The sequence below is a fragment of the Coffea arabica genome, chromosome 3e, assembly GCF_036785885.1.
Source record: "Coffea arabica cultivar ET-39 chromosome 3e, Coffea Arabica ET-39 HiFi, whole genome shotgun sequence".
Taxonomy (NCBI): domain Eukaryota; kingdom Viridiplantae; phylum Streptophyta; class Magnoliopsida; order Gentianales; family Rubiaceae; genus Coffea; species Coffea arabica.
This window is the reverse complement of record NC_092315.1, coordinates 11,605,204-11,619,080: the sequence shown is the minus strand read 5'-3', so window position 1 is coordinate 11,619,080 and position 13,877 is coordinate 11,605,204. Positions and strand designations below refer to the sequence as shown.

Sequence of the window (13,877 nt, the reverse complement as noted above, 5' to 3'; positions counted from 1 at the left end):
ACAAGAGCCTGAATCCAAGACGCTTGTAGAAGCGGTGCTGCCTGTCAACGTGGAAGACTTTTAAAACAAGAGGAAAAACCATATGGTCAAAACTGCAACAACCAATCGGCTCTGACTAATTAAGTGCTTGGTCAGTAAAAAATTTAGTCACGTGAGATACGCATGCAAGGGACGACGAAACTCCAAGAGGCCCAAGGCTCTTTTGACTATATGTTAAAAAAAGGTGGTTGCCAACATTTCAAAAGGCTACGGATTGCTATATCCAATCCAATGAAGATTTCAAGATTACGAAGATAAGAAGATAAGAGTCAAATGAAATAAAAATGAAATGCACATTTCAATTCATGTATAAATAGATGTAGGATTTTAAAGGACAGGCATCGATCAATCTATGTGATCTGAGCCTTTTTTATTGTAAACCATCTCCTACTTCTCCTACTTTCCAATAAAGTCAAAAGCTTTCATTCATATTGGTTTCCACTTCCTACGCTCATTTTAATCCAAGAACTTTAATTACAAGTAAGTCCTTAATTCTCTCTCTCCATTTTCTTTCAACAAGCCTAATTTCAATTATTTATTTCTATTTCTATTTCATCTCTTAATGCCATAAAGATCGGAGCATCAACCCCCATATGAACTAAAGGTTTTACGGCTACTTGTACCAAACCTATGTGAATATATCTGTAACCATTATTAATGTATTTTTGTAATGAGTGGTCATTTAACAAATGTATAGTTTGAAATTGTTCGTTTACTGATCGTGTTTCTTCATGTATTTTTATAGTCATTGCTACTTTAAAATCAAATAATTCTTGTGTAGTCGGTAACGTGGACTGCGCTGAATAGCCGCTGAAATGAAATAGCCGCCGACCGCCGGGATGCCGGGAGATGATAAGCTCACCGAATACATCATCATATTGCTTCTGGGGCAAAAGAAACACACTTATATCCCATTCCACTCTCTATATAACTCTCTCGACAGTCTCCTCTCCTTCACTCAAAACCTGATTCTGGAAGAAATCAGCAACCTTTGGGAAAGTTCTATTCGAAAATGGCGTCAGAAGTGAGGAGAATCAAGCTGGGGTCACAGGGGCTGGACGTGTCAGTCCAAGGCCTAGGTTGCATGGGAATGACTCATGGAGATGGTCCTCCAAAGCCTGAGGCAGATATGATCAAGCTCATCCACCATGCTTTCAATAAAGGCATCACTCATTTTGACACCTCTATCATCTATGGTCCATATACTAATGAAATTCTCGTTGGAAAGGTACAATTCCCACTTCTCCATTTTTTTTTTGTTTTTTGTAGTTCAAGGGGTTTGTATGGAAAGAAGAAGAAATATATTGGAAGTTGGAGTTGAAGATCAACAATGTTTTGTTGAAATTTTTGGATGCTAAATACTGTAAAATGTGTAGAACTTTATTTATGCTGTGTGTAGATGACACATATACTTATTTCGGTACAACTGCAATTTCCCCTTTGTTTTGTGCAATTTTTAAGGGATGGGTTTTGTCTCTCAAGATTTTTGTATTGTTTTTTAAAACTTGGCTGCCTAGTTAATGGTTGTGAATAATGCCATTTTTACTGCTTCCCCACAAAAGTAATTTTCCCTCTCTCCGTTTTTGTTTTGTTGATAGGTTTTTGTTTATTGATATTCTTATCTTGTTCCCCCAATTTTTTCAGCTTAATACCTTTACCAACTCACCTTAGGTAGTAGCGGGAATTTTGTATTTTTTGGAATTCTTTTAGTTAGATTTTTTTTTTTTTAAAAAAAAGAATTTGACCTTGAGTTTTTCGTGGATGTAGGGGTTGAAGGGGTTGCCAAGGGAGAAAGTCCAACTTGCTACTAAATTTGGTGTGAAACCACTGGAAGGTGGAGGAACGGAAGTTTGTGGTGATCCAGAGTATGTGAGAGAGGCCTGTGAGAGTAGCTTGAAGCGTTTGGGAGTTGATTATATTGATCTTTACTATGTTCACCGGATTGATACAAGGGTTCCTATTGAAATCACGGTTCGTTTTTCCATCTCTTCAATGTTCATTAATCTCCTCTGGAATTATTGGGTCCAGCTTTTGACTCACAAGAGCAATATGTTTCTGAATAGCAGAATGCAAATCATCACTGAAGTACTCTATAAATTCCCTGTCTGTCCCTAGTCTAATTCCATCATTTGTTTTTTGTGCAAGTAAACACCAGCTCATTCTAGTTTAGAATATGTTAAATTCTTGATATCAGTGTTTGTATTGAGGAATGAGTCTTCCTGTAACTCAGCTGAAACCCCTTTTCGCACTCGTGCGTGTTGTAGCTTAATTGGCCTTTCTGTAGTGGATTGGTAGGTAGATGGACCCTTCCAAGCTTTTTGTTTGTGTGTATTTTTCTATCTGTGACTGCAACTGATATATGTAGATATGTATGTCAGACAGACTTTTCTTCTTAAAATCTTTCTACATTATGCAACTTGTAGATTGGAGCTCTGAAGAAACTGGTTGAAGAGGGTAAAGTAAGATACATAGGTCTGTCTGAGGCCTCACCAGAAACAATCAGGAGGGCTCATGCCGTTCACCCCATATCAGCTGTGCAACTAGAGTGGTCCTTGTGGACAAGAGATGCTGAGGAAGAAGTTATTCCCACATGCAGGTGAAAGTCATTGACAAGACATGCTCCAGGGAACTTTCTTCTCTGTTGGGAAACTTCTTTTAACCCTCTCATCTCACTTCTTCATGATGTTTATGAATTATGCAGGGAACTTGGCATAGGAATTGTACCATTCAGTCCTCTGGGCAAAGGATTCTTCGGAGGTGGTGCGAAGCTTATGGAGAATTTGTCCAGCAACGACTACCGCAGGGTATGTTGTTATGTGGTTACAACTGATAATCTGAGTCTGTTGCTTGTTCATCCCTCTGGTTCATATATAATATATTGATTCCTAGAATTTGTAACTCGCTGAATTTGTGGCTTCGTTGTGTTCTAGACAATGCACTTCACTTCTCTTGATTACTTTTGGCTTTGGTGTTTGCTTCTGAAATAACTGTGTAAGTTGAACTTGCTCTGAAGTATCTGTTTCAGAACTTATACAGAGACAGGTGTTGTTAAAACTGGATGACTCCAGAATTAGATTCTGGTTGGTACTTGAGAATATCCTTCCGGTTATCTTGTTAGGTTGCGTTAGGCTCCCGGAAACATTCTACTTCCCTTCGGTTGGCCAACTCGGCCGAGTCCGAGACGACTCGGCCATAACCGGAACAGTCCCCACCGTTCCGATACCGATACCTGAAATATCGATTATACCATATTCGATGTGAATCGCTCCGAATCCGTCGATATTGTCCGAGTTAGAACCGTGTAGAAAGATATCGGCCAAATCCTCGGATTCGACTCGGATATTGTCCAATTTCCCATGCTTTCTTGTTTTCTTTTCAGCCACAAGGACAAGTTTTAGGGGAAAGGGAAGATAAGGGGAGAAACATACCGTCAATTTCTGGGTGCCTTTTGCCGAGAGGGAATATCTTCAGATTAGCAGAGAGGGAAGGAGAAAACAGAGAGAAAGAAAAAGGGAAAAGAAAGAACGAGGGTCACAATTTATTTGGAGAAGCGAGTTCTTTTGGCGACCATGGTTATTTGGAGAAGCGAGTTCTTTCTTCATCGTCCTTCCTGTGAAGGAAGGAGAGGAGAAAAACAGAGGGTGACGGCAGAGGGAAGGAGACAACAGAGGGAAAGGGAAAGCGAAAGAAAGAATGAAGAAAGAAAGAATGAAGGTGACGGCTGGCTAATCTGGAGCTGAAGCTTCAATTTCTTCATCATTTGTACTGGGCGAAGAGGTTTCAATCTGGCTGTGAAAGGGAAATTACCAAGCTAAGGGACGGCTAAATCTGAGAGGAAATTGAAAAGGGTGAAAGGGAAATTGAGAAAAAGAAACGAAGAAAGGGACGGCTAAATCTGAGAGGAACAACACTAGTGAAGTCAGATTGCCACTTTGATAGTTTGATTCCCAATCTCACTCGGAGGAATCGAGAGCATCTCAATTCTTTGACAGTAAGTTTACACGGAGATGTTTCAGCGTATAAAAGGAGCCTAATTACAGAGCTTTGAGAGAGCGGCAACCATTTAATAATCCCAAAGACACCAGGCTCCCACTTTGCCAGGTTTCACTCTCTAATTCCACAGTGCGGCAGCTGTCACATATTTGGTGGAGAAGCTGGACTTTTGTACCAGACTCAGGACAGGGAAAAAAATAGAAGGAAAAATTAGAAGCACTTAAATTTCAAGTTTGGCCCAAGTTCAAGTCTGCATCTTCTTTCAAAATAACTTATCAATTTAAATTTTTTTAATTTAGTATTCAGATGTGATATTTAAATATTTGTAAATTTATGTAATGCATTTTGACAATTTTTATATATTATTAAGTATATGATTAATTTGTATTAGTAGTCTCTTATCTAAATTTTAGTTAGAAAATATATAGTGATTATTTGGATACATTTTAATGATCATAAATATAATTTATATATTTTCATGTATCTCAATTATGTTGGTTAAAATGATTTTAGGTAAATTAATTAGAAAAAGGCAAATTTGATAATTTTAGGTAATATATAGTAGGTATTTAGTAAATTTAATTTGATAATTGTGTTTTTAATGGTATTTTCTATTTTTAGTAATTTTTTCAGATTTTTTGAAAATTTTTATATATTATAATGTGTGTAGCACCCGATATTTAACCGATATGTCGCGATGGATGTGAAACAACCGAGACCGCGACGCGGCCGCGATCCGCGATGGCGAACCATGCTTCTTCTCCATTTCCAGATTTCCTTTGTGTTTTGCAGTGATGCCCTGTATCTCATTCCTGATTGACTGTTCTGTCTTGCCTACATTAACATGCATTATGCTATCTCGCCCCGCTTCATAGGCAAAAACGCCACTGACAGAGATATTTTTATTGCACCATGTTGTTCCCATCACCAAATTAAGTACAAACTTCTTGGACTCTCTCCTCGCCTTTTCTTTGTATTTGCACTGATTGATATCTAGATTTTTAGGAAGCAGAACTACATAGACACAATTTGAATGCTGACAACAAACAATATGCTACCTTTGCAGACTGTCCCTAAGTTTCAAGGGGAGAATCTTGAGCACAACATGAAGCTGCTCGAGCGCGTTGGTGAATTGGCCACAAGAAAGGGTTGCTCCACATCCCAATTGGCCTTAGCATGGGTTCATCATCAAGGGGATGACGTCTGTCCCATTCCTGGCACTACTAAGATTGAGAACCTGGAGAGCAACATCAAGGCCTTATCGGTGAAGTTGACACCGGAAGAAATGGCTGAGCTTGAATCAATTGCTTCAGCTAATGCAGCAAAGGGTGACAGATACCCACCTGCTATGATGGCACATACTTGGAGATTTGCAAATACTCCGCCTCTGTCATCTTGGAAAGCTACATAGAAAGGTGTACTGGCTCTTGGTAGCTGATTCCTCTGTACTCTTTGTTTTCTTTGAAGGTCTGTTACATGGTTTACGTGAAGCAGCTCTGTTATCTGTTTGTACTTTATTATTATGGTTGGCAATTAAACTTAGAACCCGAACCAGCTCGGACGATTGTATTGACAAGTAAAATTACGATTGAAGCTTCCTTTCCAGGAGTGAAACAGTATTGGGTTATCGTTCTAATTCTTATTACATTATGGCAATAATTTCTTATTACAAAAAATGAAAAATAATACTTATATAAAATATTTCACACCAGAAGAAATGGCTGAGCTTGAATCCATTGCTTCTGCTGATGCATCAAAGGGTGAGAGATACTCAGCTGATCAATTGGCAAGGACTTGGAGGTTTGCTAATACTCCGCCCTTGTCATCTTGGAAAGCTACATAGGAAGGTGCATTGGCTACTGGCACCTTAGGCCTGTCAACGGGCCGGGTCCGGGCCGGAATTCATTATTCCGGACCTGGACCCAGCATACTATACCGGTTTCGGACCCGACCCCTTTATCCGACAGGTCTTCTACTATATGTTCTGGATCCGGATCTGAGTCTACCTGAAAGAAATCCATCAAACTTTATAATTTCTAATAAAAATGAGAAAAAATATATTTGTAAACTAATTTCTAACTAATACAAAAAAAATTCAAATAAGAAAAAATTCAAATTGACTTTATTCAAATACATTACGCTAATCAAATTATATTGATAAATATATATTTTTTAAATTATTAATCCATTTATATCCGGATCTGGGTCTAATACGGGTCGAAATACTATATTTCGTATCCGACCTGTTTTTTGTTTGACAAAACGGATCCGGATCCGGATCTGGATAACAGAATTAAATCCCTACTCATACCCGCAATAATTTGACGGATCCAGTCCGGGTCTAGACCCGGACCGTTGACAGCCCTATGGCACCTGATTCCGATTCCTACCAAAAAACCTAAGTCCAATGTTTTTGGCTTTTCTTGGAAGTTCATTCCATGTAGTTCATGCTTGCAGAATAATGTTCGATTGTCGAACAATGATACATGAACTTTAATAAATCTATTGTCTTTGGTTAACTATTATCATCGATTATCCAATAACCATGATTATCATTTTGCAAAAATTTGTTAGCAATGTGTTGAGAAATGTTTTATGCAGCTATTTCTTTTAGGACCCAACTTAGGGCAAATTTCTACCAATATTGTCTTTGGTCGCCACATGTCTGAAATGCAGCGACCTTGAAATATTATTTTCTCTTTCATTTGTTTGTCATGTGTGGACTTTTTTTTATTATTATGTCGTGTGGAGACCGAGAAAAAAGTTTTTTTCACCGCATCCGGTTTGGACGCGGCGACTCAAAGTTTAATTACTCTAAGGTGTGAAAAACAAATAATTAACGAACCAGCTCGGACGATTGTATTGATGAGTAAAATTATGATTGAAGCTTCCTTTCCAATGATTGAAGCTTCCTTTCCAAGAGTGAAACAGTATTGGATTATGGTTCTAATTCTTATTACATTGTGGCAATAATTTCTTATTACAAAAAATTAAAAATAGTACTTATATAAAAACATTTTGACTTTCCTTTTTCCATGTTTGTCCTTATTACTAATTCTTTTTTATTTTTAAATATATTGATATTTTCTTTTAAAAATACTTGAGTATCACAAATTATCGTAAAAACATATAGAATTTATTTAGTAAAAATAACTTTATAATTTCTATAATTACATCTACAATTGTACCACTGTTTCCTAGACACTATAATATTTTTTAACTAAAAAATATAATAATATCATTGTGTAAAATAAGATTATCAAAGAATAATTTATTCGAGCGTGTAATGTCTTTTCATATCTCTCAGAAAATCAGCCTACATGTTTGACCATTTGTCTACATAGTGGACAATCTGTATGTAAATTTTTATACATTGACATTTATATAACTTTTATTACATTAATTTTATACATTTAAATGTCCCGATTTGAAATATTATAACACTTTTCTTTTATTTATATTAGACAGTTATAATTGGACATTAATATCCATAAATATCGAAAATAAATATAATTCATTAATCCATATCTATAACATGATCCTATTTGTGTTTATAGATATGGAGTTGATATGAAGTCCCCATTAGCAAGTGACCTTACAAATTACACGTAAAAGCGAACAAAATTCGAAAAAAAAAAGTTGTGAACTAATCTAACAAATTTAAATTTAAAATAAAAATTATGTTTTAAAACAGAATATAAACCTCATTACTAGCAGTTGATCAATGATCAATCAATGGCTAGGATAAAGAAATTACAGTTGTAAAATAAAATTTGTGCCTTCAAAATAGAACCTAATCCATGTTACTAACCGTTGATCGATGATCAATCAACGGCTAGGATAAAACAAATTTCAATTTTAAAACCTAAATGTTGTTACTAGTTGTTGCTTGCTAACCGATCAACGGTTAAGTTCTACAAAAAAACTTATTTGGATACGGTGACTGCAGAAATTTTAAAAAATTGGTGAAGGTATGAAATTATTTTTTCCCAGTAAAAAATTTTTTTCACAATGTTCTGACACATGACAAAAAAATGAAAACTCCGTTTGGATTGGTCATTTTTTCAAAAACAAGTTTTTCAAATACAATACTACAGTAATACACAATAATTCAAAAAACATCCTATCCATACAATATATCAAATATTTCAAAAAAGAATTATAGTAAAAATTTTTCATATACACTGCTACAGTAAAATTTTTCAAAAATACCCCCCAAAAATGGCTAATTCAAATGGAGTTGTTTCATGGTCATTGCATTTCAGAGATGCGGCAACCCTGTGCGAGGAAGAGATTTCTAGTGCTCTTGAGTTTTTATCCTAATATCACCTTGTACTCTTGAAGTTTTAGAAATCTCACGTAACTCCCCTTGAACGACAATTTATGTAACTATCACCCCTAATGTGTAAAAGCTATAATAAATAATGCATCGAAGGAGATATTATATATTATTTTTCACTTTTACCCTTGTACAATTTTATTTATGAATTTTGAAATATGAAAAAAAAAACAAGATGGAATATTAAATTAAAAATGTAAGAATTTGTAAGACAAGGATAACTTCTGAAACTACTTCAACATTATAAAAAGGTAAAAACTTCAAGAGATTGGTTGGAACAATGAGGAAATTAAGAGCAAAGATTTTATAGCAAATATATACAAAAATTTTACTGCAAAAAGGGAATTTGGAGAGAAAATTTTAGGAGATCGATTATAACAAAGATGAGTATTAAAAGCAAAAATTTTTGTAACAAAGAGGGAGAAAAATATTTTGAATGGCATTCTTGTTATTTGTTGTTAGGTGTTTTTAGCTTGTAGGATTTTTTTTTCCTTTTCCCAACCTTTGCTACTTAAAAAAAGTAGGAAAATATTGAGAGTAACATATTGTCATTTCAACACTTCTGATTGGAACATCTAGTCATATCACATTAATAGGTGATGTAAATGTATTTTTAAAACTTTAAACATGATAGGTGGTGACATTAGGATCAACCTCAAAGGTTTTTGAGGTTTCTGAAATTAACCCTTTGTATTTCCCTCCAGTGAAGGATTCGTTGTGGTCTGTGCGGAAGATACTTTCCGCTGATATATTATAGTGCACATCCTAACCACTTGCATATTTATATATATTATCTGTAATTACTCCGCTAGTAATATGCCATCTTCCAGGATGGGCAGAAAGTGATGAGCTCACCAACTACGCCATCATACCATCCAATTCTCTCATGTTAACTCTCCCTACTTTCAATACTCAACTCGAAGAGGAGAGAAGCCAGCACGGTTTTGGAAGAAATTACTAACAAAGCTTCAAAAATGGCAAGAGGAGTGAGGAGAATCAAGCTGGGATCACAATGCCTAAAGGTATCAGTGCAAGGCTTAGGCTGCATGGGAATGTCTTTTGGCTATGGCCCTCCAAAGCCTGAGGCAGATATGATCAAGCTGATACACTTTTTTTTTTCCAAACGGTATTCTCTTTATATATATATATATACTTGATAATACAAGATCTCATTTACGAAAGTGGACATTGGTCCTATTATCCTCCTGTATACTCTCTTTGAGCCACAGAGGGAAACTTTTAATATTGTTTCCACATTACATTGGAAACAAGTCTAGTTGCAAATTGTGCCATTTTATGAGCACATGTATTTCCATCTCTATAAACAAAAGAAAAAGTACAGTACTGAAACATGTCACTCAATTTCTTATATCTTCCATTATGGTGGCTATTGGTGATTCCTCCATGCCTCCCTTGTGGATTTTTTCAATGGCAGCTTTGCAATCAGATTGCATCTCTATACTTTGCCACCCAGTTTCGCTTGCCATTATCAGTCCCTATCGGATTGCATCTGCCTCTTCTATTTCAACTCCACAGCTGCTAGACTTTCTGATACCTCTTGCTTCAACAAGGTTTCCATAGCTGTCTCTCGCTATCATCCCTAAATCTGCTCCTGCTAATTTAGTAGAGACAGCTGCATCAGTGTTGATCTTCACTACGCCTGCGTCTGGTGGCCTCCATTGGTGGCTTTGCATTTGGTGACTCTTTCCTGTCTTGTGCTTTTCATCATTGTCCAGCTGTTCCTCTTGAAATTCCAGCTATTCATTCTTTGCATTATCCAAGATGGACATATGATCTCCATACTTCCCTTCATACTGTCGAGCATATCTTGCTTTCCAGATTTGCCAGATGATGTTTGCTGTTAATGTGATGTGGTCCTCTCCTTTTGGTCTTTTCCTTGCCTTTAATATACCTTCCTACCACCTCCAGAAGTTTGATACTCCATCCCATTGTATTGGGGCCAATTTCCATATAGGTTCAGCATTGCTGTAAAAAAAAGATCATGTGTTCCACTATTTCCTCCCCTTCACCACAACATTTGTTTAATAGAGAGCCTTTTCCTGTTCTTTTGTGTATCAGCTCATTCACAGGAATCCTATTGTGTAGGCATCTCCATATGAAATGTTTGATCTTTGGCTTCATCTTTAACCCCCACAAGCTCTTCCACATTTTTTCCTTATGCTATGCATAGCTAGTTTCTCCCTCGCCTTGATCCTCCTTTCTCCTCTGGCTTACCTCCTTTTTTTCCACTGCATATCCAGATTTCATTGTATATGTTCCTGATTTTGAGTATTTCCAGTAGACCATATCCCTCATGGGAAACAAACTTAGGGGCATCTGTAAGATTTGTGAAACTTCCTCCTCTGAGAAAGTCTCCTCAATTAGTTCCTTATTCCATTTTCTCTTTTTTATCAAATCTGCCACTGTTTGTAGACTACAACCTAGAGGTTTCTGCATTGCTATTTTCCTAGTTGATGACCACATGAGCCATTTGTCCCTCCATATGTTTATAGTAGTCCCATCTCCCACTCCCTTCCACGTTCCTTTTTGCAGCACCGAGCAAGAACTGCAAATACTTCTCCATACCCAAGATGCATTCCTTGGAGCTTCTCCTTCCCAGCCTGTTTGCGATAGTTTGTACTTCGCTCCTAGCACCTTACTCACTATTAATTCTAGCTGCAGTAAGTGTCTCCATAGTTGTTTTGCTAATAAAGCACTATTAAAATGCTCCAATTCCCTGAATCCCAGGCCTCCATTTCCTTTCACCTGTGTGATTTTCTCCCATCTTATCCATTGCAGCTTCCTTTCCTCTTCATTTTGGCCTCTCCAGAATTTTGCCATGTGGCCACATATTTTTGCACACAGTCCTTTAGGTAACCTGCAACATGACATTGTGTAAGTGGGTAATGCCATAATGACCGACTTGAGAAGTACCTCTTTCCCGGCATAGCTGAGAAAATTGTGCTTCCATCCTTGCATTTTGGATCTTGCTTTATCAACAATGTAGGCGAAGACTTGCTTTTTTGATCCTATTATCACTAAGGGGAGTCCCAAGTATTTGCCACTGTTTGCCTCTTTGATGTTGTTCATCTGCTCACAGGTCTGCCTTCTTTGTTGTCTGCTGCAATTTTTGCTAAAAAAAAAGCTGCAGACTTCTCATAGTTGATACACTGTCCTGAGGCTAGCTCATAGTTTGCAAGAATCCCTCGCATGGCTCTAGCTTCCTATGGGTGCGCTTTACAGCAAAATAAGGAATCATCTGCAAAGAATAAACGGGATAGAACAGGTCCATTCTTGCTCACTTTGAGACCTGTGATCTGCCTATTTGCAATTGCCTTTTCCATGAGATTTGACAATCCTTCAGAGCAGAACAAAAAGAGGTAGGGGGATAAAGGGTCCCCCTGTCTAATACCTCGACTAGGTTGCACATACCCCACCCTCTCCCCATTAAAGTTGAACGAATAGGTCACTGATGTCATGCAGCTCATAATCCGTCTTACAAAAATTGGACAAAAACCCATTTTTAACATCATTCTACCCATAAATTTCCATTTCAATCTGTCATAAGCCTTTGACATGTCAAGCTTTAGGGTCATAAAAGCAGTATTACCCTTCCTTTTGCTTTTTAAAAAATGCATGATTTCATGGGCCAAAATGATATTATCCACAATCTGTCTTCCAGGTACGAAGGCAGGCAGACTTAGAATAGCTAATGCATAAGACAGATAACTTTTTTCAATTTATTGGCTAGAACTTTTGTTATGATTCTATAGAGCACATTACAAAGACTGATTGGTCTATAGTTGGACAAAGATATTGGATTTTCTACCTTAGGAGTGAGGGTTATACTGGTCTCATTTATGCTCTTCAAAAGATGGCAGCTCTTCAAAAGATGGCAATTACTCAAAAAGCTGTGAATAGCAGACACCACATCAGTTTTAATAGCATGCCAATATCTTTGAAAAAATAAGGGTGTCATACCATCAGGTCAGGTGCTTTATTTGGGTGCATGGAGAACACAGCCGCTCTAACCTCTTTTTCCTCGACAGGTTGTATCAAATTCTGATTTAGTCTGGATCAAGCTGATACACTATGCCATCAATAGTGGCATCACTCATCCGGACACCTCTGATGTCTGTGGCCCCCATACTAATGAAATCCTCATTGGAAAGGTGTAATCAAAGCCTTATAAGCCACAATGGCCAGAACCCTTTCTTTTCTTTTGTTTTGGTTCAAGAAAGTATAATGATGGCTTAATGGAATTTTTGGTCTTTTTTTTTTGGGAGTTATTGATGGATTTTTTTTGTTCAGATTTTTATACTGTTTCTGGGTTTTTTTTTTTTTTTGGTTGCCTGGGTTTCTGTCTTATCTTTTTTGGAATTTTTGTGGAATGGTATTCTGCTTTTTGATAAATTAATTTGAATGTTGTGGATGTAGGCATTGAGGTAGGTGCAAAGGGAGAAAGTTCAAATTGCTTCGAAGTTTGCCTCAAGAATTTTGGAAAGTGGAGAACGTACAATATGTGGCGATCCAGACTAGGTGAGGGAAGCTTGTGAGGCCAGTTTGAAGAGGCTAGATGTTGATTATATTGATCTCTAATAGAGGTGGCAAATCAACCCACTTAACTAAATTTATCCATACCCGCCCATGAATAGATGGGTATGGATATCTTAAATTTTTGTATATGGGTATAAATGGGTTACCCAATAATACCCATTGGTATTATTGAGTAACCCATCAAACCCAATTAACCCATTTAAAGTTCTCTTCCCCTAAATCTCTTCTTTTCCCCCACCCATTTTTTTTTTCAAATTTTTCATTTTGTCATGATGTTAACTGCTTTTGTTTCATTATTATTATTATTTGTTGGTTTTATTTTATTATTTTGTTTTCTCTTAGTTTATTAACTTGCTCATTTTTCGACATTACCAATTTATGATAAATTTGAGCCTCTTTTCTTATCTTTCTAAAATGAAATTTTAAATTTATATATGGAAAAAATGTTAGGGGTTAAAAATTTTTGGATTAAATTTTTATATTAACTTTTATAGTACTTAGTTCAAATTTTTATATTCTTATTATTCAATTATTAAATAATATGTAATTTTGTGAAATAGAGTATAAATGAAAAAATTTGGTAATTAGGCTTATTGAACATTATAAGTAAATATTTAAAACTAATGATGGGTACAAAGAGCGGTATAAATTGATAACTTAGTTTGCAAAAATGAATTTAAATGAATTTACAAAAAATTAAAATAAATGGGTTATAAATGGGTAATTGGGTTACCCAATTCATTTTTTGACTTACCCATTTATACCCATCTAATTAAATGGGTATAAATGAGTTGACTCACTTATACCCATTACCCATTTTACCCAACCCAAACCCGTCCAAGTCACTCATTTTGACACCTCTAATCTCTATTATGTGCATTGGATTGACATAAAGATTCCTATTGAAATCACGGTTTGTTTTCGTAGTCTTCTATTTCTCTATCAATCT

General features: G+C 36.3%; 1 protein-coding gene across 2 annotated transcripts; it reads left to right on the top strand.

The window, feature by feature from the left end:
• Nucleotides 1–833: 833 nt before the first annotated feature.
• Nucleotides 834–5,646, top strand: LOC113737099 (probable aldo-keto reductase 2). 2 transcript variants are annotated; one of them, XM_072084732.1, is made up of 5 exons: nt 834–1,267; nt 1,807–2,010; nt 2,463–2,635; nt 2,741–2,843; nt 3,419–4,116. In XM_072084732.1, the coding sequence occupies exons 1-5, from the start codon at nt 1,052–1,054 to the stop codon at nt 3,653–3,655; spliced, it is 933 nt and encodes a 310-aa protein (XP_071940833.1). In that variant the 5' UTR covers nt 834–1,051; the 3' UTR covers nt 3,656–4,116. The 2 variants fall into 2 exon arrangements, with proteins under 2 accessions (XP_071940833.1, XP_027120150.1); XM_027264349.2 differs by lacking the exon at nt 3,419–4,116 and adding an exon at nt 5,099–5,646 and having other exon boundaries at nt 875–1,267.
• Nucleotides 5,647–13,877: the final 8,231 nt, after the last annotated feature.

Coding starts and splice junctions, on each gene's coding strand:
- LOC113737099 (XM_027264349.2), top strand. CDS start 1,052: ATGGCGTCAGAAGTGAGGAGAATCAAGCTGGGGTCACAGGGGCTGGAC. Junction 2,011..2,462: donor GGGTTCCTATTGAAATCACG/GTTCGTTTTTCC, acceptor TGCAACTTGTAG/ATTGGAGCTCTGAAGAAACT. Junction 2,636..2,740: donor GAAGTTATTCCCACATGCAG/GTGAAAGTCATT, acceptor TGAATTATGCAG/GGAACTTGGCATAGGAATTG.